At 44.6% G+C, this 23,951-nt stretch overlaps 1 protein-coding gene across 1 annotated transcript in view; it reads left to right on the forward strand.

The window, feature by feature from the left end:
• The first annotated feature begins 315 nt into the window (after positions 1-315).
• efnb3b (ephrin-B3b) overlaps positions 316-23,951 on the forward strand; it is an 85,804-nt gene continuing 62,168 nt past the window's right edge. The window contains exon 1 of the mRNA XM_037759057.1: positions 316-464. Coding sequence (XP_037614985.1) covers positions 316-464 — 149 coding nt within the window. The remainder of the gene's footprint in view (positions 465-23,951) is intronic.

Genomic DNA, 23,951 nt, shown 5'->3' on the forward strand with positions numbered 1-23,951 from the left:
TGCTTTGGAAAAAAAAAAGGAGGACTATAATGAGAAATTAATGGGAAAGTCATGGGATTGAAATAGTCGGTTTTTTTTGGAAACCCTGCAGATGCACGGATTGAACAAGTTTCTCCAGCTTTTTGCTTTTTCCCATCCAGTCCGAATTTCAATGCATTGTGGATCCATGAGGTTGTACATACATCTGGCTTTCACTTACCACTTTGACTGCCTCTACCTACAAGCCTGATCGTCCATTGTTTAGAGAATCTCTCCTCCCATTGAAAACGCACCACAAATATCTCTATATATATATAGTGCCCATTTTCTTTAAAAATGGGGCTACATATGCTGGGTGTCAGGGTTGAAATGGTGTGTCGAGGAAGTGGGAATGGATTGGGACTCATGCTGTTATTCTTACTGGATTTACTGGGGACGACTGCCAGCAATATGGAGCCCATCTACTGGAATTCCCTCAACGAAAGGTAAGAGCAGTTCACCTTTAACTGCATGTTTTAAGTGTGATTATGGAACTTGTGCCACATTTAATGAATGCAAGTGACTCTTAATGACATAGAAAACACCATAAAGTTCAATAAGGTCACTGTTTTGTCAACTGAATGCACTTTCTAACCAAAGTAACACCATTGTTTACGCGCTTACAGCAGGGGGTCAATAGAAACAGTGTAGTTAGATAAATGTCTGCACCTTGAGCTGCTCTGGTTCACAGCTGTTCTGCATTTGTCTCACTCCTGGTTGACTATTGTGGCTGATCCAGCTGTGGTTCTGCTCATTGGTAAAGTCCCTGTGAGCTGCAGGGCAGGTAGAAGCAGGGTAATAGAGAGAGAAAGTGTGTGTGATGCTCTAATTGCTGTGTCTGGATGACCTTGGTTAAAAGTGTAAAGGCCCCACAGGCCTCCTCTCAAACACCCCACTCGGCCACACTCATTTGCATTTTTTCCCCCTGTCCTCTGGAGAAGGTGTGAGGCATTAGCTGAGGAAATGTCATTTTAAACACCTCTCGGGTCGTAGGGGCCTTAACGACCCACACCACTTTTCTCACACCTCTGCCAATTTTCCCCACCAGTGTCTGAATAGACGCCTGGTGGCTGTGAGGAGGAGGAAGGGGGCTGGAGAATAACAAGGCGGCTTGTAGGCTATGCATGGAGGCGACTCGGGCTGTCCTCAACCAAAAGAAATCCGACTAATCGGTTTTAATCGACAGATCTGAGTTTCCTCACAAAGAATCGCAGAAAAAATCGGGTGTTTATCAGAGATGTGCTCATAAGTTTATTAGAAATAAGTCATTCAGCATGGAAAAAAGCATAAAAAACAGCTAAATGACGAAATAAATCTTAGTCGGCTAAGACCAAAACGACCGATTAGTCATGTTTAGGACCCCTAAATTGACACATTAGGTCACGGACCCCCGTTTGATAAGATTTTGCATCAGTGACCTCCATCTGAACATATTTTGATTGTTAGATATGATTAAGATCAACTACAGTCTCTCAACCCAACCGCCTAAGGCATCCAAATAGAGCCGGGTGCTGACCGAGGTTTCTACCCGCTAAAGGGAAGTTGTTTTCTTGCCACTGTCGCACCAAGTCTCTCGGGATCTCTTGTTGGGACTCTAAATTATAAATAGTAAAGGCCACCAAACTGTCAGCCTCCAGGAAACTTCTATGAGTAGCTCCCAGTTCTTGAACTTGTATCTACATGACTAACATTATAAAGCAAAAAAGCTACAAAAGCAAATTTACACTCACTGAGGCTTACAGTAACAGCCTACCAAACCCTTCCATCAGCTCACACCCAGGCCAGGGGCTTCTTTTTAAAGAGTCTAACAGGTTTTTAATGTGCTCCCGTAGGCTGTGGCCTGCAGTTTCTCCACAGATGTGACTGTGCGTGGGCCCCCGCTGTGGAGCCAGGCATGAAGCCCTTAATGAGGGCTTTTTGTCAGCAGTGGGTGGATTCACCCAACAGGGAGTAGAGTTGGACACGGGAGGGTAATTTTCAGCGAGAAAGCTAACGGCTCGGGCTTTTCGAGGCCTTGCAGGTGATTCCAACGCTATTGTCTCCTAATGGAGTCTGGTGTTAGGTGGGTGTCGGGGCTTAGTGGATGGGCCTGGCTGGCAATTAGAGGGGTGGAGGCTTTGACGCCAGACTCCGTAGTCGTCCCCACAGATTTGCTCACTCATATATTCAAAATACAAAGCCTATTGTATACTATGAAGCTTATTCATGAAGCTTACTATTCATAGTTAATCAGCTTAGTCATTCCTCCAGTTTATTTTCTTGGCTCCTTTCTACACACTTCCTTCCATGTACTTGTTTCTCTTCGGTCTCTACAGTAGACTACTTTTCAGCTGCCTCGGGGCAAAATAGGTTTTGGCCCTGGGCTGAAATATGTTAAGAGCCCAAAGCTTGTCCGAATAGTGTGCATCTTCCAAGGACAGACAAAGTCCCGAGCCCACACACATGTGGTTTGTACTTCTGAAATGAGGCGCAAAGCGAGCAGAAAGCAGCAGTCTGTATCAATCAGGCGCAGGAGGAGCACATGGATGGTTCATGTCTCGTCTGTGTAGCAAATGGACTGTCACATTGTTAACCTCTAGACCTCTGCTGGATGTTCAGCTTTGAAGTTTAGACCGTCCACCTGCAGCAACCCCTTCTTTCCGCCTCCGTGAACATCCTCCAGCTCCTTCTCTTCTTCACCCTCTTGCTTCCCCTCATGACGCCTCTATTTCCACTCCTCTCCTGGCTTCCTCTCCATCCACCATCTCCGTCCTTCTCTTCTTCCCCCCCTTTTTATTTAACCTCCTGTCACTTTCCGTCTGTCTCTATCTCTACCTCGCTCCATCGCCGCCCCCCCTCCGGTGCAGTGACCAGACGTAGCAAATTGGAAACATGTGTCACATCCAGCCACTAATTATAGCGCTACAGCAGCCGCTGACGCACCCAAAGATGTGACAGAGGTGAGGAGGAAAAAGGAGGCACCCCATGGGTGTAGAGGAGGATGCACATGCCTCAGACTCTGATTAATTCCTGGTATACGTTATAAATAAAATAGGGCAGTCAATCAATAAAAATAGTTAATTAAAAAAATGAATCTCACATTTTTTATCTGTTCAAAATGTACCTTAAAGGGAGATTTGTCAAGTATTTAATACTCTTATCAACATCGGAGTGGACAAATATGCTGCTTTATGCAAATGTATGTATATATTTATTATTGGAAATCAATTAACAACACAAATATTATCCCTAAAACCCTCACAGGTACTGCATTTAGCGTAAAAAATATGCTCACATCATAACATGGCAAATTGCAGCCCAACAGACAACAACAGCTGTGTGTCAGTGTGCTGACTTGACTATGACTTGCCCCAAACTGCATGTGATTATCATAAAGTGGGCATGTCAGTAAAGGGGAGACTCGTGGGTACCCATAGAAAAGCCTACATTTCTGGTAGGAAGGAGAAATACACCTACTTTAAAACATTTATGAAAAAAATATACAGCATCAAAACGCTAGAGGCCATCAAGTGCTGCATCCACCCTCTTATTGACTGCTCCATCAGTTGAAATTACTACGGCCCAGCCCGGAGACGAAGAGAGGCAGAGATGTGCAGGGAGGCATATAAACAGATCCAGGTGCCAGGAGGTGAATGAGAAGCAGGAGGAGCGGTAGAGACAGTCCTAACCCTAAGTAAATCAATAGCAGTTAAGTCTCAAGTGCCAATACAGGTTCTGCTTGAGGAAGAGAGAACTGAACCAGAACGATCACCTTGGGAAGAACCCCCCCCCTACCAGACATACATTATCCTTATCTCAGCATCTCCTATTATCGGCCTTACACGGGCGCCTAATGAAAGATCGAATCTTACATTACTGCTCAGGAGTTTGGGTGCTGGGGTGGCAGGTGACCCACACACACACAGAGAGGTCACGCTAGTGGAGGACACACACATAGAGAATGAATGTAGGCGTTGGTTGCTCCTCTGATCACAGCATGTGGAGATTTGTAGTCTTTGGCCCTTTTGCAGAAAGATCTGTTCTAATTCAACCCCTCCCTCCGCTCCCTGCTCCTTTCCTCTCTCTTTCCATACTTTAGTAAACGGCTGTAGATTAATGTAAACGGCTGCCGAGGGTGGGCGTCTCCTCGCTCGGCGCTCGCGGTGACTTGTAATACAACTATTCCCCCTAAGATCCACATTAAAATTTAATCCCCCCCTTTCCCGTTTCTCAATAATTCATTAATCGCCGGCTAATTGGCGCCGGATAAAAGACTAGCTAACTGGGCTAAGTGTTTCAACTACAAAAAAAAGAGAAAAGACTCCCAAAAATCACTGGAAATCGTCTTGGCGAGGGGCTCTCTGGGACTGAGTGGAATAAGTGTTAGTGGGTCAAACAAGGGTGTCGTATCAAAGGAGCAGCATTCCACACGTTTATTGATTGTTTGTATGTTTGAAAGTCCACACCCGGTTTCACCTCCTCGTAAAAATCCACCCGTAGGTTTCCTTTTTCATGAATAATGCATGCGTGCACCGAGGCTTTTCTGGGCTGTGTGGATAAGTAAGCAGGAGCCTGGTAAGCCTACACGCATCCTTAGGCTAAATGATTAGAGAATATCCACTGGGTAGTATTTTTTTTATTTTAAGAGCGAGGGAGTGTAAAAACAAGAGAAGGAATGTAGTAGAGAGGGAAAGAATATGAACCATATTGCCGTAGCCGCCTGTTAAAAGCGAGCAGCTCCCTCTCTCGAACCCTTTCTCTCCCTACCTCCCCTATCCCTCGGTGAAAAAAAAAAAGAGGAGTGTGTGTAAGTTTACGAGCTGAGAGCAACAGGAGCTGTGAAAAGAGGTTTCAGCTGATGTGGCAGAATGGAAAGGCCACGGGGGGAAGGAGAAGGCAGCCAATCCCGCCAGAGGCTGGAATCCTTTTCTTTCTTTCTTTCATTCGTTCATTCATTCCTTCTTTGGGCATTGCAGATGGACACACAGGTATGCAGAAATCCAGATCTGTTGCATGTTCTCAACAGATGCCTGCACACATAAAAGAGACTCAGGGGGCGCGACCTCCCCTCCCCATCGATGTCGGACACATGTGTAAAGAGTGTGTGGTCCTAATGCATCTCCTTTGTCGCATGTGCAAGTGAGCATTTAACACACACACATTGAAACAACAGATGTACACACACACACACGCATAGGAGAGGTGAGGGGAAATTGGCAGGCGTCACGGACTGTTGTTCCACTCGGAATTCATTCATTATTTTATCACTCGATTATAAGTTTATTTGGCAGGAGCAGTGCACATTCATCAACATCATAACAGCTATAAAGCGGGATGTTGTAAATATGCTGGGGTTGGCTAAAGAACTAATTTACTCCCCCCCCCCCCTCCAACCTCCCACACCCGCCTCCTGGTTCCCGGGGGCTTTAGAAGTGACTTTGGGATTTTGGTAATTGTTAAAAGTGCTGATGATTAGGACGGAGGAGATTAAAAGCGTGTGGCTGAGCTGAGCTAGTTCAGATGTTGCAACACATGCAGGAACAACTTTCTTCCCTGGAAAACAACATGCATGCACACATTCACAATGGTAGCGGCGGCGGTGGTAACAGTAATCCAGGCCTATAGGTCTGAAGGGGTCACATGCGTCTCAGCATCACCGGGCAGATTGCCCAGGGTGGCTGAACCCAGAGCCCCTTAGCAAAGCCAGACAGCACACACACACACATACACACACACTGGCCTCTCATTAGCTTGCTTCACAGCACACCCTGCCTAAGCAGGATCATCCAATCCTCCTGGCAGCATTTGGACTAGGCCAGGTCAATCCTCCTCCCCCGGGTGACACAGAGAAGCGGACTGGTGGGATGAGAAGCCAGTATGAAAGTGTGTGTGTGGACTTTATAGGCCAGACGGGAGTGCAATGTAGAGGCAACCTCTGTCACACCGCTCATCACCTTCTTTTACTCGTAGCTCTTCCCTTTCTTCTTCCTCCTCCTCTCTTGCCATCCCTCCATCCTCCCCCCTCCTCGCTCTTCCGTTTTGTTTAGGCTCAGTATCACAAGACTCCCAGATCTTCTGCGGCCCCGCACATCTCCACAGCATTGGGTTGCAGCAGCTATACTGTGGCTTCGGCATCAATCCAGATAAACAGCATAGCAGCGGGAAGGAGTTGACGCTCTTGTCATTTCGTGTGTGTGTGTGTGTGGATTCTGGTTCGTGACAGAGGATGTGCTGGTATGTGTGCGTTTGTGCCATGAATACTAAATTGTGTGTTAGGATCTCCAACCTCTAAGCCGTTCTGATGCATGCCATGTGCAGAAAGTCTTTTTTTGAGTGTGTGTCTGTAATTGAGTCGTAAAGCCTTGTTTTCTCGCCAAAATCCGCCATTGTAATAAGATTTTTCCAACCTGTTTCCAATAAAAAAATCTGGTCGTTTCAAGTATTTTCCACAATTAAGTTGAAAATGTCTCGATTGCAGTGCAGCAACCTGCGTTATCCTCACCTGTTTCAATATACAGGCACTCGATTTTGGAACATTCTTAAAAGGTTGATTTCTGCTGGAAAACAAGATTATTATTATTTTAAGTGTTTTGGCAGATTTCTTTTCTCTTCTTTGAAGAAAATAAGATTTAATTTTAATACTCTTGAAATTACATAATTACATGGAGACTTTTTTTGCAGTGCGTGTTAAGTCTTTCAACAAATCCTCATACAATGGTTCATATGTTATCTTACAAAAAGATATTCCTCATTTTTCGTGCCTTTTCAAACAAATGTACAGCAACACGTGTCAGTTTCTGCTTGTTTCATGCATGCAGTCTTTTCAAAATAAACTTCCGTCTTCACAGGAAACAACTTTTTTTAGTTGAGGCAACAAATATACTTAGTTAGGTTTAGGCAACAAAACTACTTAGTTAGGTTTAGGTAACAAAACTACTGAGTTAGGTTTAGGCAACAAAACTACTTAGTTAGGTTTAGGCAACAAAACTATGTAGTTAGGTTTAGTTAACAAAACTACTGAGTTAGGTTTAGGCATCAAACACACTTAGTTAGGTTTAAGCAACAAAACTACTTAGGTTAAGGAAACAAAACTACGTAGCTCGGATTAGGCAACAAAACTATTTAGTTAGGTTTAGGTGACAAAGATTGTGGTTTTGGTTAAATAACTCCTAAAGTGGCATTAAGTGACACAACGAATAAATCAACGTTGACTTCTGGTTTCACACTGGGTACAAACTCTGTCTCCTGGGCGAAAGTCCGGTGTTTTTTTGACCCACCCGACCTCCCTACACGGCTTTGTCGTTTTTATACTTCCTGGTTCGGGATTACGTGGATTACACACAAATTGATTTTGTGGGATACATACGAGTTACAGTGCATTACTTTTCGTAGGTATATCTACTAACGGTGTACGAGAACAGCCTGAGTCTTTTCACACCTGCTCTCCCCTCAAGTAACATGAAGGTGGAGTCCTCTTTTGCATATCCACACACACAGGCTTATGCAGAACTTGTAAAATGCAAAACAAAAGACAAATGCTTTGTCCTCCTATCCCCCAGTCAAGTCCTCAGCAGCCAGAGTTCATTCCAGTTTCAGTTGCCTCTGCGTCCCGTCACTTTCATCCGCGCTTAAACTCCATCACTCCAGTGGAAGTCAACGCGCCGCTTTGATTGGACGCCAGCCCAAAATGGTTTTGTAACTGAATGTTAAAGAGAGAGAGAGGGAGAGAGTGTGTGTGTCTACACAAGAGAGACAAATGAGCGGGGTTTGCCGTTGGACAGCTGTGCCTTGTCACAGCTGACGTTTTGGCAAACATCTCCGACCGATACGAGCAAGAGGGCAGAAATAGGAGAAGTGGGTGTTGTCGGGGTGAGATGAGGGGAAGATGGAGGAGGGTAGGGTCAGAGAAGGAAACTAAAAGCATGAAAGACAGCGAGGGAAGGCGAGTTATTAAGAGAGAGATGGATGGTTTGACAGCGGTACTGGCTGATGTGACGCAGCCCAGACAGGGAGAGTGACTGATGATCTATAGGTCACCACCATGACTAGCTGCTTCCTGCTCACATACAACCGAGCCGGCCCCTCATTCCTCATTACTGACACGTCCCATAATATTTATCCCTGTGAAGTCCAGCATGAAACCTGGTAAGCTTTAAAGGAATTCATTGACGTTTTTTGGGCAGAATGAGCTCTTTGATGGACTTAGCGCGGAGCGATTTAAGACACTGGCAGCTGTTTCCTTTCTCTGTATTTACTACAGTTCATATGATGAGATGAGACGCGGCAAACACACATTTTGTGCTTCAACTTCACACAAAGCATGCAGGACTAACAGAGGCAGAAGTGATGCCAAATGCCTCGCAGCAGAACAATGTGTTGATGGACTTAATTTGCCAAAAGCGAAATCAATTCCTTTTAAAAAAGAAAGCTTTACTGTTCCGCTGTATAATCGATATTTGAAGTTCATTGCACTCCAGGATGAAGTGTTGTAATTTACCACCTTTCATATACTAAAAGAGAATGTGTTGTGTTGTATGTGTGTGTGTAGGGGAAGATATACAGAATGCAAGACACCAAAGTATTTTTTGAGTCTTATTCAAAAGTCAACTTTCATTCCGGTCTATTGAGGCTATGTCAAATGGTGCCTCTGCCTCGTCTTTGATGGATTTCATCCTGTGCGATTGTTGGCGAGTCAAGGAGTCCTCGCTCTTTGATTCCGCACACCAAAAAACCTGACGTTCACCGGGATGCTTTTCCTTTTTATTATACTCCGTTGTAGCTGAGCACAATCTCTCAAAGACACGTCGGGAATAACAAAACAAAATACACGAAATGGACCTAGAAAATGCGAGGCACACACAACCAGTAGTGCTTTTTATAAAGCGGTTACAGGTGGCGTTCTTTCTTTAAATATCTCATTTTATATTTTTGGCATAAGAAGCTGTCATCCAGAGATTTGCAGAAACATACAGAGCCGCTAAAAGTAAGCACACATGAATCACCCTGCCTGCGAGGAGCCCGGTAACAAAGCAACCGCTCGACTACAAAACAGTACTTTTATTTGTGCGGGGGGTGGTTAGAGGGGGTGTGGATCCTCTGGCGGTTGCACTAGATGTTTGGTCTCTCGTGTGGGAGATGAGGAGACCTGTTCCTCCAAAGCATCTTAGCTTTAAGATAATCGTTACCCGTTGACTTACAATGGGTCAGAGATGATCCTCATGCTAAGAGGCTTTGGTGAGGGAACCCTGTCCCGCTCGGCCCCTGCTGCTATAGCAACCAATCATCTTGAAACTTGGCTTACTAATAAACAAACGCATTTATTACCCCATATGAGCACAGGCCTACTTCTCCACCTCAGATCTTTTGTAATATTCTCCATCACAAACGCCCAGCACCTTGATTATTTTTCCAGCCTTCACGCTTTCTTCTCCTCCGATATGTGTGTGTGTGTGTGTGTGTGTGTGTGTGTGTGTGTGTGTGTGTGTGTGTGAACATATGCATAGCTCTAATTAGGAGGTAAAAGACCGTACAGTCCATCTGGCTTTGGCATTAGCCCATAGTTGTTACAGTCTATGGGGAAACTGACCTTGGCTAGCTGCGCTGGGGGAAAAAAAAAATCATGCTCCATTTCCTGGGTTCTGCATTGAATATAATTTAAGTGGGATTGACGTTAAAAATGCACGATTAAGATGGAAAATGTGAGATTAGGATGAATTCTCTTCAGTTTCAGATGTGGAGGGTCTGGGCTTCATGTGGGGTGGCTATAAGCTGTCAGTGTATCTCAGTGTGTGGAGATCACATACTGAGATGGAAGGCAGCACATGCCAAGTGTTTAAATTGCTTTTGTGATTTGAAAAACTTTCTCACTTGTGGTTGAGCACAGGGAGCTTTTGTCTCAAGGTTTCCTGCTTGTATGTTTCAGAATGCTGAGAAGAGAATAGAAACAGTGAAAGCAACAATATGTATTTCAGTCAGTTTTTTTTGCATAGCTGGGCCGGCCGTGTGTTCCTGGTAGTGCATGTGAGCTTGGTCCACTGCACTGCGCTCATATGGTGGTTACAGCTGATAACCCGGTCTGACAGCGTTGTCACAGAAGCGTAGCACCAACCCTCCAATTCCCCCCCCCAGGTTAACACTGTTAGCTCTGTTGCCTTTGTTTGCACTGTTAACACCATTAGCTCCGGAGGCAATAGAAATGCTCTGAATTTCGTGTTGAGCAGCTTTTAAAGGAATAGTTCAACATTTTGGGAAATCTGCTTATTTGCTTTCTTGCGAAGAGATCAATACCACTCTCATGTGTTTGCGTTAAGTACAGTGGGCAACCTCCGGGTCTGAGAAGTGAAGCCAATGCTGAAGTGCCTTAAACCTGCATTCTTTGTAACAGCCAGCAGGGGGCGACTCCTCTGGTTGCAAAAGGAGTCTGATTGTATAGAAGTCTATGAGAAAATGAGCCTACTTCTCACTTGATTTATTACCTCAGTAAACATTGTAAACATGAGTTTATGGTCTCAATCTCTAGTTTCAAGTCTTCTTCAATACAGCATGATGTTCATTTAGTAAATTATGGTCCCATTTAGAGTCAAATAGACCATAAAGCAGGGGATGCTTTAGGGCGGGGCTACCTTGTGATTGACAGGTCGCTACCACGGCGTCGTCTGCTCTGGGAGTTGTCTTTTTGTCTTATAAATTTAACCCTTTCACAGTGTGTTTTCAGTTCATGAAAGTTAATAATAACCTTTTTGAAAATACCTTATTCAGCATTCGGTTGTACTTAGCTCCACCCCCTTGTGTCACTTCTGGTTGCACAAAACCAGAAGCAGGGGGAAACAGTTAGTCTGGCTCTCTCCAAAGTTTAATAATCCACTTACCAGTACCCCTAAACCCCAGTATTAACACGTCGTATCCTGTTTGTTTTATCCAGACATAAACAGCAATGTAAAAACGACTCTTTATGGAATGCTTAGCAAAGATAATTGCCACCTGGCTCTACTTCCATTCGCTTAGATAACTTGGCCGCGTTCTTAATGTCATTGTTAATGTCATGTTACATAGCCTCACTCTGGCATCGGTTGCGTTGCATTGTTCTCTCTTTGGACTGACAATATCCAGCCTCCTGGGTTTATGAACCTCTTTCCAAAGCTGCATTGGATAAACTCCAAAATGCTCGGTTGTCAAACCAAAACAAGGCTGTTTCTCCCACTTCCTGAAGAGCGGACATTTTGCCGATAAAAGTATTTCAACCTGAAGCGATGATTTAAGGCCGAGCATGTAAGTGAGCTAGCTGACTGCTTCCAAATGGTCGTTTTTTTTTGCTGTAGCGCAGCGCTTTGTTGTCTAAGACAAGTAACCCTAACAAGATCCATCTTGTATAGAGAGAGCGGTGAAGTGGATTGCTGTTGCCCCGTCCACATGCCATCATCCGATACCCCGGCACTGGCTATAATACACGACTCAGTGCGCGCTTGAAGCGACAGAGCTGCTTTTTAGCGGTTTTACCCTCCTTTGCTCTCTCTCTCTCTCTCTCTGTTGCCTTTGTCCTCATGTCTTGCAGCCAGCGTTAACACACACCAGCATTCACTGGCATACACACAGCCAGGCAAGCATGCACACAGTGGAGGGCTTGTATATACACACACATACTCATGCATGCACAGATGAAAAATGTTATTGCTCTCAGTGCTGGAAAAAGTCCAAGTGGAAGGGTTGAGTTTCTTCAGAGGTACACTCCACCCCCCCATCTCTCTCTCTCTCTCGCCGTCAGTAGCATATCCCTCACTCCTTCCCTTCCTTCCACTCCTCCTTCTCTACTCTCCCTCCTTCACTTCATCCTCCTCCCTCTGCTCCCCCGTGAACAAAAGAGCCCCCCCTCCAAGCGCTTCCACTGAAAGCCCTCACACACACTCGGCTCTCCGACATCGCACTCTCCCACACGCACTCTTACCCCTCTCGTCGTCTGTAAAACCGGTCCACTTCTCCGCGCTAATCCCCCCTTCATTTCTTTTGTCTTTCCTTTCACTTTCTCTCTCTCTCTCTCGCTGCCTGACTCACCACCGGGCTACATTTCCTTCTCTACATATCCACGGCCGTTATCATGTTACAGCTAGTTGGCAGACAGTAAAATGTATTCCCTCCTTTATTTAAAAAACGCTTTCTTCTTTTTCTCTTTTTTTTTTTTTTTCTCCCCCCAGACTGGCCCTTTTTTTTGTCTCTCTTCTTCTTGGTGGGTGGTTTTTGATGTGCAGTCTCTGTTTCTCCTCACTCGCTCATCACTGTCCAGCAGTAAATAGGTCCTCTGTAGTGAAGACAGGATGAATAATCATGATTGCCTATCACTGCGGTGTCAAAGTAATTTGGGAATGACTGTGAGCCAGAGCTCGGCCTGCACACACACACACACACACACACACATGCATGGGCAGATGTACCACTCCCTCAAAATCCTCTGCAAATCAGGAAGCCATTCCCTCATTAGCTATCCCGTCCTCTATACCCTCCCTTCCAAAAATCCTTCTCTCTTTCTTATTCTTTATCAGTCTTTCTCTCCATCGAGGTGCAGCTGTATTGCAGGTCCCCAGCCACAGGAGGTGGGGGGGGGGAGAGAAACAGATGGAGCGCCCTCCTTTCTTCCTTTCTTTCATCCTTCCTTTCTTTCTTCCCTCTCTCCCTACTTCCCCACAAAGCAAATCAAGCCAGAAGAATGCTGGTGTGCAGGGGGGGAAAAAGAGGGGGAGATGGGACAAAAGCCTTCCTTTTCGACAGTCTCTCTCTCTTGTGTCCTTTGGTTTTCACTTGATGGATGGGTGGCACGACTGTGGGTCACTGTGCTCAACACGTGCAGTCCTGTACCTTGTGTGTGGATGCATATTTCCATTACGTGGCACCATAGATAAGAATAGGAGTACATATTGAACTGTTTTCCGTGGTAATTTGACTAGTACAGAAGAAAAAAAGGCGATTATTTTTTGTTATGTTGCAACAGAACACACGTCAGTGGGGCCGTAAAGTGTGGTCGCGGCTCGCTGGGAAGAGAGCGGACGCAGCTCTGGAGGGATAGCTGGCTATTTAGATTGTCCTTCTCCCATGTGTGACGGGGTGTAAGAAAATATCGATATACGAGTATCACGATATTGTGTTTTGGGATATTGTATCGTTTCTCCAAAATGCTGTATTGGTTTTTAATTAACCTCTTTAAAAATAAAAAGGCAGCTATTCGGTCTTTCGGAGGTTGTAGCGGGCTAGAGTGAAAGTCCTGTCGCCATACCTGCATGTCCCAAAGGAGGCTAAATAATGCTCCAAAGTTACGCTAAATTTTGGCAAGGAAAAACTAGCATGGCCAATATTTCTGCATACTGGGGTCCCTAAACAGTCTTGTAATTGCATAAATTGGGTATCACTGTAAAGCTGAGACTCTTGTGGATCCAATGAGACCAATTGTTTTTTTGACTTTCAAGACTTTATACATATGGTGGTGTGTCTTACTATGACCGTTTTCCTAAAATATGTCACCTTCCTTACAGTATCGTGACCCCTGTATCATGATACGTATCGTATTGCCAGATTCATGCCAATACACAGCCCCAGAATGAGGCGGAGGGACCGTTGCCGCTGGCCACCAGCCCGCTGTTCGGCTCATTTTCTATTACCAGTGTTGCATTAAAGCATGGTGGAATTAGCAAGCTTGCTAACTAGCCAGCTGTCCGCTAGTTAGCTGGCTTGCTTGCTAATTCCACCATGCTTTAATGCAACACTGGTAACAGAAAATGAGCCGAACAAAGTTGTCACTCATCTGGCGATAGCAATGTGCTTTCCTACGCTTTGACAAGTGTGTGTATGAGGCATTAAATGTTGAATTTGACTCATTTACTCTGGCTCTCTATGTTCGTAACGTTCATACTCCACTGCTCGTTTTAGTAGTTACTGCAAAATCTCACCACAGTGAGTACGCGACTTACCGTTATTTGGTTTAGTAAGTTATATGTAAGTTAGTTCACTACAACGGTCGCAATGGCACCAGTTCACATAAAAATTGCCCGCCGCTCTGAACATCCTGCTACATTGATTTGAATGGGAATGTCCCTTCTACTCCTAATCTATTTCTGTGCGTGGCACTGATAACCCTCCGTACGGCCTTGGCGTTTTGAAAAGTACACGCACGTGTGTCCTTGCGAGCTAACACACACAGCTGCCGTGGTGTTTGTATTTGGTTCCCCATTTTGTGTGTTTCAGTAAAGCCACCGGTCCCAGTTCGGCCTATAGCCCATCTGGAACCTCAGTCCTGGGTGGCCGACCGTTATATGTGTGTGTGTGGCGTGTGTGTGTGTGTACACAGCTGAGCGTCTCTGAGGTGTACACTTGGTAAATCCTACATAGTATCTGACTTCTTAACATAGCTGCCTCCGAGCGTATCATGAATAAGTGTTCTAATTCAACGGTGTATTTTTCCTCCATAGACAGCATGTTATCTCTTTTTAATCAAAACCTTTGTTTCTCTCCTTATGTTTCCTCTCAAATGTAATCACTCCTGTGATGGGCGAGCTAACTCTATTATGGTGCTACTTAGCTAGAACAAAAGAATTCACTCAAGGTCTTGTTTAAGTGCTTCTGTACCCTCACGGTGCCCTTGCATGCTGAATAGAGTTTTTCCGTGTGTGTGCGCCGAGTGTGATTGTGTGGATGTCAGGCATGCGTCATGCGTGGGTTGCGTGTACTTGTGTACATGCCCTGCGTGGGTTTGTGTACACCCCCCCCCCCCTCTCTCTCCTCTCCCTCCCCTGCTGCTTACCACCCACCCCCCCACCCCCCGTGTCCCTCCATCGCCGCATTAAGCATTATTTGCAAAACAACACAATCATGTGAGACAAAGCAAGGTTTCTGGGCGAGCATGAAAAGAGAGCGTGAAAACAACAGAAACTGGCCTGTACCACTTGACCCTATCGAGGGGGTGGGGAGGAGGTGATGAGGTGGTGAGGGGGGTTGTAAACCAGGGGAGAGATAATCCCTCCTGCCCACAGCAGCCTCCGTGTGCTCGGGCTCTAACGTGGCGTGCTGGGCTGTCAATCACTCAACAAAGCTGTCTGTAAGGGGATTATGAACCCACGGACCCTCCCTCCTCTCCCTCCTCTCCCTCACCCCTTCTCTTTTTCTCCTCCCATTGCCTTTTCCCCTCTCCCCATTCATTCCCATCTCTTTCTCCCAGGGCCATCTCTTGCATCCACGCCCCTGTTTTTCCACCTTGCCTGTCAGTCCCCTTGTCCACTGTCCCCCCAACTCCATCACAACAAAGTACGTCTTTACCCCAACACACATTTTGCTTCGCTGTCTGAAGCTTAGTTTATCTGCAGCTTTCCATCCGTCCTCCCTCTGTCCTCCGTAAGCCCCGTTTCTCTCTCTCCAAAGCCCGTCTCGCTCTTCCTCTATCTCTTCGTCCCACCCGTGCGCTATGCCTCACCTAGAAGACAAGAGACAGGTGTGTGTTTTTTAGGAGGTGACAGGTGTCCCATCAGACTGAGGAAATCGGCACCTATACATACACAAAAGAAAGAACTAGAAAAACAAGTAGAGGTGAGCAAACAATCAGCGCATACTCGTTATTTTAATTTAAATCGTCACCATCGTGGTTATTCTTCAAGAAACATGTCAACTTTCTGTCCTTCTCGTGGCATGTGCACACACACACACCAAGTGTGTCGTGTGGCTAAATGTCACCCCTCCTATAAATGTGATGAATAGCTGGTAGTCCTATCTTATCTACATCCTTAAACGTGCTGTTTTTAAAGCCAACCACTGCTTCCACCGGCTCCTGCGGGTGGTGACGGAGGCCCCTCCTCCAGCAGTCACCCTCCATTAATTCCCCGTTTCTCCTCACCGACTATCTCTCCATCTATCTGTCTGTTAAACGTCTGTTTAGTTTAAGCGTCTGTCAGTGCGCCGACGAGCTTTCACTCTTCGCCTCCTTTAACCGGTTGGCCCGCCTGTGGTCCTGTTTTTTCTCTCGCTGTCTCCTTTTGTTTAACTTCACTCTCTGTTTTGCATCTCTCTCGTTCGACGTTTGTCTTGCGCGCTGATGATCCGACCAGTTTGGTCACATAGTCTGCTTCAATCCTATGAATATTCTCACTGCTTTAATCAAACATCCAGCAGTCAGCCCTGCATTAGAGAAATGTGTCTTTCTGTTTGTAGTGAAAGATGTTGAAGGGTCAAGGTTTCTACGGTTTCACAGCATCTTTTAATTAAAGTTCTGTTTAATATCAGGTTGCTATTAATGGTTCTTATTTCAGGTCAGTTTTAATGTAATATCTGACAGGTATTTCTGTATTTAAAGGGGACATATTATGCTTATTTCCAGGTTCATATTTGTATTTGGAGTTTCTATTAGAACATGTTTACATGCTTTAATGTTCAAAAAACACATTATTTCTCTCATACTGTCTGGCTGAATATGTCTGTATTCACCCTCTGTCTGAAACGCTCCGTTTTAGCGCCTGTCTCTTTAAGACCCCCTTTCCGAAAAAGCCCAGTCTGCTCTGATTGGATTGCGGGAAAAATATGGTGCAAAGGTAGTTTTCAAGCCGTGGGTGGATATTTACTGATGTATTTTATATCGTAGAACAAAACACGTTAACTACAGACCTTATTTCAGGCTTCTACCTAAAAACCCGTTCAATAAACCCATTGACTTCCAGACGAGGGAACAGGAAGTGCTTAAATGGTAACTAATTTCCGGGTTTTAGGACTCATTCCTGTAGCATCGATTGTCTTATTTCACAGTTTGTGGGTTGGTAGGTACTCCAGATACCCAAATGGATGTGCACAAGCATTGAAAAAGTGAGTTTTTCATGATACGTCCCCTTTAAAAACCTTCCAAAAATGTTTGGAATCGGTTATTTGATAGTTTTCTCTGTATTTTTTGGCAAAATAAATCATATTTTCATTAATTTATTTAATGTCTCCATGAGCATGATTTAATTTACTTCAATTTCTGCCATAATTCACTTTATCCAACAGTGTTTTCCATGGCTAGATTTAGACTTCTTGTTAACAATAATAACCCTGAAGGAGACTATGACGCAAAGAGACTTCAATTAAAAGAAAAAAACTGATGGGGAGATGCTGACATTTAACAACCATTCATTTCACCATTAAGAAAGCGAGATTCGACAAAGAGTGAGAGTGAGGGAGACGGGAGGCGGGGGAGAGCGAGAGACTTAATGTGGGTGACAGGGTTGTTATCTAGCAGGCGGCTGATGGTTTTAACAGCTGTATTATCTTGTGTATCTTATATTGGATTAAGCTTCATTCTCTCACACGCGTCGCACTCTGATTGACGCTCTGATTAAAGACATCCACTGGCAGAGACAGAGGGAGGGGAATGAGAAAGAAGGGGGAGGAATGGAGAGAGGGAAGAATTGGGTGAGGAGCAGTGCTTGAACTGGGCCAGTACTTATCAGCCAGGACCACAACTTCCTAATGAATGTAGGCATAGTGATTATTGTAATGCCGTTTTTTGATATGGGTGGGTGCACAGAGCTGAGTTTAAACCATGCCAGCACATGTGTGAGTTTTTATTTCCTCCTGCACAGCACGACAAGGTGGAAAAAAACTCACCTCGAAGACATTAAAGTGCGTGTATTGCTTGACTTATTCAGTCCCGATAGTGATAACGTCACCTGGGCTTTGGATATCAGCCAATACCGAGTACCGATCCGATACCAGTGTTTAATTATAAGCTGTATGCCTCACTGTGTGGAAGTGACTGGGATCATTATTTTATATGTAAGTCAACATCAGGCTTGATTTAAACATCACTTTCCTAACATTGTAAAACTAAATGTAGCAAATAAATAATATAAATTTAGTTATTTATAATTAAAATAATCAATTTTGCACCAACAGCTTGGTGAAAAATCTTCAAAATTAACAAGTGCCTTTTTAATGCAGCAACAAATTGGTCAAAACTTTAAACAGGAATTAAAACGACAGTATATAATGTATATAGGATATAAACATAGAACTGAATTTAATAGATTGGCCCCATTGTCATGTTACCTGATCCAGGTATTTGAGTCGGTATCGGCCCGATATCCGATCCGGTATCGCTGCATCCCTAGCTCTCTGCAAGCTCAACTGTTCCTCCCTGCAATACTGAAAACTGATCTGCTGACCGAATACTGCTGATTATGTCCATGTCGTGTTGTGTAGAGCTTCTTTTATTCAAGAATAGAAACAAATACACTGCATTTCCTGTAGATGTCTCACAGTTTCTCCACAAAGAATCACACCAAAGCACCACTTTAAATCTCATGTTTACCAGAGATGTGCTCATAAGTTTCTTGGAAATGAGTCATTCAGCATAACAAAATGACTAATCGACTAAAGATATGTTATATAAATATAAATATCATCGGCCAGTCAACAACCAAATGGATACTCCAAGATGTTACAATGAAACGGTTAAGCTAAGAGGGGTCGTGGTTGCTGCTATTATTAGTATTAGGTCCATTATCTCAAGATCACAACTTGAATATCTTTCAAAGTAACAAGCAGTTTTTCTCTTTATTTAGACTTATATTTACATGACATAAATTATGATTCTGTGGTTCTAATTTTGAATTTCAAAATGTTTTTTCCACTAATAATTATCTTGATGAGAGACTCGAGATCCGGATCTTGTAATTATGAGATAATACTCGACTCGACTAAGACCAAAATGACCGATTAGTCGACTATAAGAGGGGGCAGCTCTGTTCACAATAGAAGGCTTCCACCGGTTCGCCATCGTAAAACTTTTAATGTGCAGCAGCAGCACACTTTGGCGCAATTAAAGTGGGCTTACCTGGGCCCGCGGAAAAAGGAAAAGCAATATAAGCCTCAGCCAAAATAGGCTTGTTTCCTGCTCAAACAAGCCAAGAGGGGTGAAAGGCGAGAGGTGAGAGGAGGTGTGAGGTACAATATGAGGTCTGGTTCAGTCAGAAAGCAGCTGGATAGGAGCTTAGATTTCTACCAGCGCCTCCGAAATCCTCTGGCCATACATATTATGAACAGATCCCAGCAGGTCATCTGTGCACATGAAGTGTTTTTCATTATGAATTAGTAATTTATACCCTCAAATTAACAATTCTTGTGCATAATTCCAGCCCACGCATGTGATGTGCACACTGTACTGTTTTTTTTTTTTTTTTTTTCCAGTTCAAGCACTGACGAAGAGTAGAGACACAGGAGAGATGAAGGGAGAGAGAGGGAGGTGGAAAAAAAAGAGGGTTAAGAATAAAAAAAAAAAAAAGAAGAAGAAAGGTAAAAAGATGAGAACGTGTCATACCTCTTATTAGAAACTGTGACTCTGATCTATTCGGTCTCATCTCACACCTCCGCCTTTGCACGCCACTTTCTCTCTCTCTCCCACTTCTTTTCTTACCCTCCCTCTCCCCACCTCCCCATTCTCTCCCCCAACGTCTCCTCAAATTCTCACCCTCCGCTTGTATCTATCTCTCGCTATTTCTCGCTCGTTCTCTCTTTTCATACCCTGCAGTCTCTCACCAGCAAAAAAAAAACTTCTCATGCTCAGTTTGGTGTGCAGCCTGTCAAGCTTGCTTTGAATACACACACACACACACACACATACAGACACACATACGCACGCACAGCAGCATATACTCCTATAACTCTAGCATACAGCCAAGGGAATAATAGAATCAAGGAATACTCTGAGATAAAGCGGGGAAGAGGGGCGAATAAAAGGATAAAGCAGACTGAGAGGGATAGAGAGCTTCATATTATTAATTTAGCTGGAGAAAGAGAAAGCAAGGGAATTTCTTTCAATCCCCCCACCCCCCACCACCACCACCACCACCCTACACCGCTGCTTCCATAGAGCTCTATAGTGGCACACAATGGAGAGATTGGAGCAGGAGGGGGGGAAACAGAGAGGTAGAGATAATCCATCCCTCTGTATAAACCACGGAGTTAACTGTTTCATAGCACCGGCTCGGCCCGGCTTTTATCCTTCCGTCATCATGCCTCTCGATCTAATTTCCGTCTATCCTTCGTTTACTTTCTATTTCCCTCCATCCCTCCCATTGCTCCTCCATCTACCTCTCCGTGGGCTCCCTCCCTAATCCTCCCAACATTTTCTTCCAGACCTATAGACTAGAATAAACCTGCCCACACCCAGCCAAGATCGTGTTTGCGTCTCTTCCCGCGCACACACACACACACACACACACTGCTCTTTGTGTCCTATATGCATGCGTCACATGCCAGCGTATGATTTTCGGTGTGCGGTTGAGGGTGTATGTTCGCAGTTGGCAGCCCACTTGCTTCGTCGAAATTGGCAGAATATCTCCTCATCTGGCACGGGAAGAAGGCAGGGCGTCCCACAGCGAGGGATTACACTGACTTACACACACACATGCATTGGCACATTTTTGCACATTAAGAAATGCAAAGCTTTCAGCCACACACACGGGCCGATTTTTTGGGGGTGGCTCGCTCATTCAGACATATCGGTTTCTCTTTATTACGAGCTGGAAAAGTTTCAAGAGAAGTTCAATCCTTTCCTCAAAAGGTAGCGTTCATCACTCCTCGAGGTTTTGGAGAAGGAGTAAATATATCCGCATGCAGCGAGAAGTCGACACCGCTTTATGTTGCTATAAACCGAGCTGTCTCGGCAGGATGTGTCTGGTGTTGTGAAGCAGCCTTTCTAGCCTCCCTGCCCAACAAGAAGTGAAATGCCAATGAAATGCATTTCTGTAATGGGCCTGCTGACAGTGCAGCATGATACAAGCACCGGGAGGAAATAGTCTCGAGCAGCAGCCTGTTACTGTAAAGTGTTTCTTTGTCTCTGAAGAGAGATGGAGGGAGCTGGCGAGAGGCGGAGGGAGCCCAGACCCACGGCCCTTTTGTATGAACCTGATTGATAGGTGTGTCTGACCTTTAGCACCTCTTGAGAAATCCGACAAGTCATTCTCTCACCTTATATTTAGTCCCCTCTGTATCTGCCTCACACACACACACACACTTTCAGACAGGCCCTGGATGGAAACCTAATTCTGTCTTTTCTTTCTCTCCTTTTCAAAAAACCCTCCCAATTACAGCCACTCCATTTTCCACCTCCCTTCCTCTCTCCTTCTCTCCCTTTTCTTAACGAGCAATCTCGTTAATGTCAGAGCGTCTCTTTCTCTCTTCTCATTCTTTCTCTCATTCAGGCTTTTGGCCCATAGAGAGAGGGAGATATGAAGAAGTAGAGATAGAGAAATCAGAGCTCAGCTGAAAAGAACAAGTGCTGGATGAAAGAGGTCGAGGGGAGAGGCGGGCAGGCGGGCAGGGTGTGGGCAGAGAGAAGCCAGAGCCTCCATAATAATGGCCAGACAAGTGTGTGAGATTACTGCCCTGGTTTCAGGGGGGACATAATTATATGCTGCACAGGCTGTCAGAAAGAATGAGATGAGGGGGGCTGTATTTAGTGATGCACCACTGAGAGATTGGTGAGGCGAGGGCGATGGCTAAATCTGCGCCACAGCCTGGGCGCTTCCAGACCTGTGTGTGTGTGTGTGTGTATGTTCGCAGGATGAGTAATGTTAAGCCATTGAAAGCTGTAAATTATTCAGAGGCTTCATGCATGGAAACATTATAATTCCATGTCTGAGTGTGAATTACCCTCCGTTTTACCCCCAGGCACATATCTCACTCTAGCCCAAGGCCTCATGGGAGATTAAAGGGAGTAAATACTATGGAAGCTGGACCAGCATATAAACCACATATATATCCCAGCAGGATGTTGCACCTCAACTGGACTCTGAATGGAGTCGGTTTGAATCCATCTCGCTGCTTGTTATCTCTGTCCTGCTCCCATGTGTCCCCCCATGTGCTCTAAGCAAGAAGAAATGACCAAATTAAAATCAGGCCCTTCTGGTGATTGGTGTCAGGCGGTTCAAGGCCGCACTTCCCACCGAGCAAAGGCTGGAGGTGTTTCCAATTCATCCGGTTCAATTACTGCAGTGTCTTCACACTGGGATGTTATTTACTGTCTGGCCCTGTCCTCGGATCGTCCTCATTTGGGCTCCTTTAGTAAGGGATGTCCAATGAGTGTTTAAAGGGGACATATCGTGCTCATTTTCAGGTTCATGCTTGTGTTTTGGGTTTCAGCCAGAACATGTTTACATGCTTTAATGTTAAAAAAAAAACATTATTTTTCTCATACTGTCTGTCTGAATATACTCATATTCACCTTCTGTCTGAAACGCTCTGTTTTAGTGCCTGTCTCTTTAAGACCCCCTCCTGAAAAAGCCCAGTCTGCTCTGCTTGCTTGCTCGGCTTGCAGGAAAAATATGGTGCACGTTTCCCCTAGGAAGCGTGCTGGGCTTTGGCTTTTTATAAATAAAGATACTCAGATGGGGGGCGTTATATTCTAATGAGCCTGCATGTGACATAGGAAGGGGAGCCAAATCTGAATGGCTTCTTGAATCACATGTTTTCTGATCCAGGCAGCCCACAAAAAACTGACTAGGTCGTCTTATTTCACAGTTTATGGGTTGGTCAGCACTCCAGATACCCAAATGTGCACAGTGAGTTTTTCCATGATACGTCCCCTTTAACTTTTTAACACTGGTGATATCAGCACTACAGGTTGTTAAAACAAATAGGTAAATATCTCAGTAATATCAGTGCAGAGATATGTTGGCAACTTTTTAGTTTTACACTGCAAAGAATCAGATCCACATGGGAAGCATGTGAATTTGTGCTGAAATGCTAAATAGATGGCCAACTGGGGAAAGAAGCATGAAGACCCACAACACAGTAAAACCCCAAATAATGAATATACATCACCCCAAATATGCTCCCTTTGTTGTTGACAAAGTCTAGAAGTTATGATTTTTTAAACACAGAATATGTTGCTCATGCATAATGATGGGTTATTTAACTACAGTAACATATGGTACAATAAAATGTGTTTTCATCCCGCTGCCATATTTTGTCAATAACTCGACTGTGATTAGAGAGGCCACTTCCTGTAAATGGGAACGCATCCATGCACACAATAATGCCATAACTGCAAAAACTGTGAGACTTTGAATTTAGGAAGCTGAAACATCCGTCCGTAATACTAAACTTGATGTGACAGACTTTTACTTACAGTAAAATTAAAAAGTCCAGATGGCTCCGATGGAGCTCAGGATGCAACCTGCGCTCTTTGTAATGCTTATGGATCATAGTGGTGCTGAATATGTTGTGCCTTGAGGCTTCCTCTATATTTGGTGTGACATTTGTTCCGGCAGCGTGAGAGCATGACGCATGAGAGTTGGCAACCCTGGCTAAACGCTGCCATGCTGCAAAGCCTGGAACATGCTAATGCTAGTCAGTTACGATCGTGCTTCGAGCTAGCTGAGACAATAATGATACACAGTATATTTCAGGGATATACTGTATTTATAGAATCGTCTCATAACTGACGTGCCTCTTTTGTGAAGCCGTTCATACACCAGTAGAGACGGGTTATTTAAAGTGGATGATACAACACAGCTTAAAGGCACAGTAGATTTCTATGTTTTTTCTCTCTGTTCCCTGAAGGGTCAGCTCTATTAAAAGGCACATATCATGAAAAACTCCCATTTGAAGTGCTTGTGCACATGCATTTGTGTATCTAGAGTGCCTACCAACCCACAAACTGTGAAATAAGACACGGTTTTTGTGGGATGCTCCCCTCCCAATGTCCAGCCCTTTCGCTCAAAAAGCTGTATAAATGCCATGATGATGCGCAAAGCGTGCAATAAGTACGCCTTTTTTGATTTTCACGTGTCATTTGTACATCACGTATCCTGTACTGACTGCAATGTAAACGCGTCCGCCTATAAATGTAAGGTAAGGGTTAGCGATGTAGTATAAAAAGCGAGAAACAGCACTTATGGCAGATGGATGGGTCCAAAAAAGTCACGTTTTTTATTGACGTTTGTCACGTGTTT

Source organism: Sebastes umbrosus, chromosome 22, assembly GCF_015220745.1.
Source record: "Sebastes umbrosus isolate fSebUmb1 chromosome 22, fSebUmb1.pri, whole genome shotgun sequence".
Classification (NCBI taxonomy): domain Eukaryota; kingdom Metazoa; phylum Chordata; class Actinopteri; order Perciformes; family Sebastidae; genus Sebastes; species Sebastes umbrosus.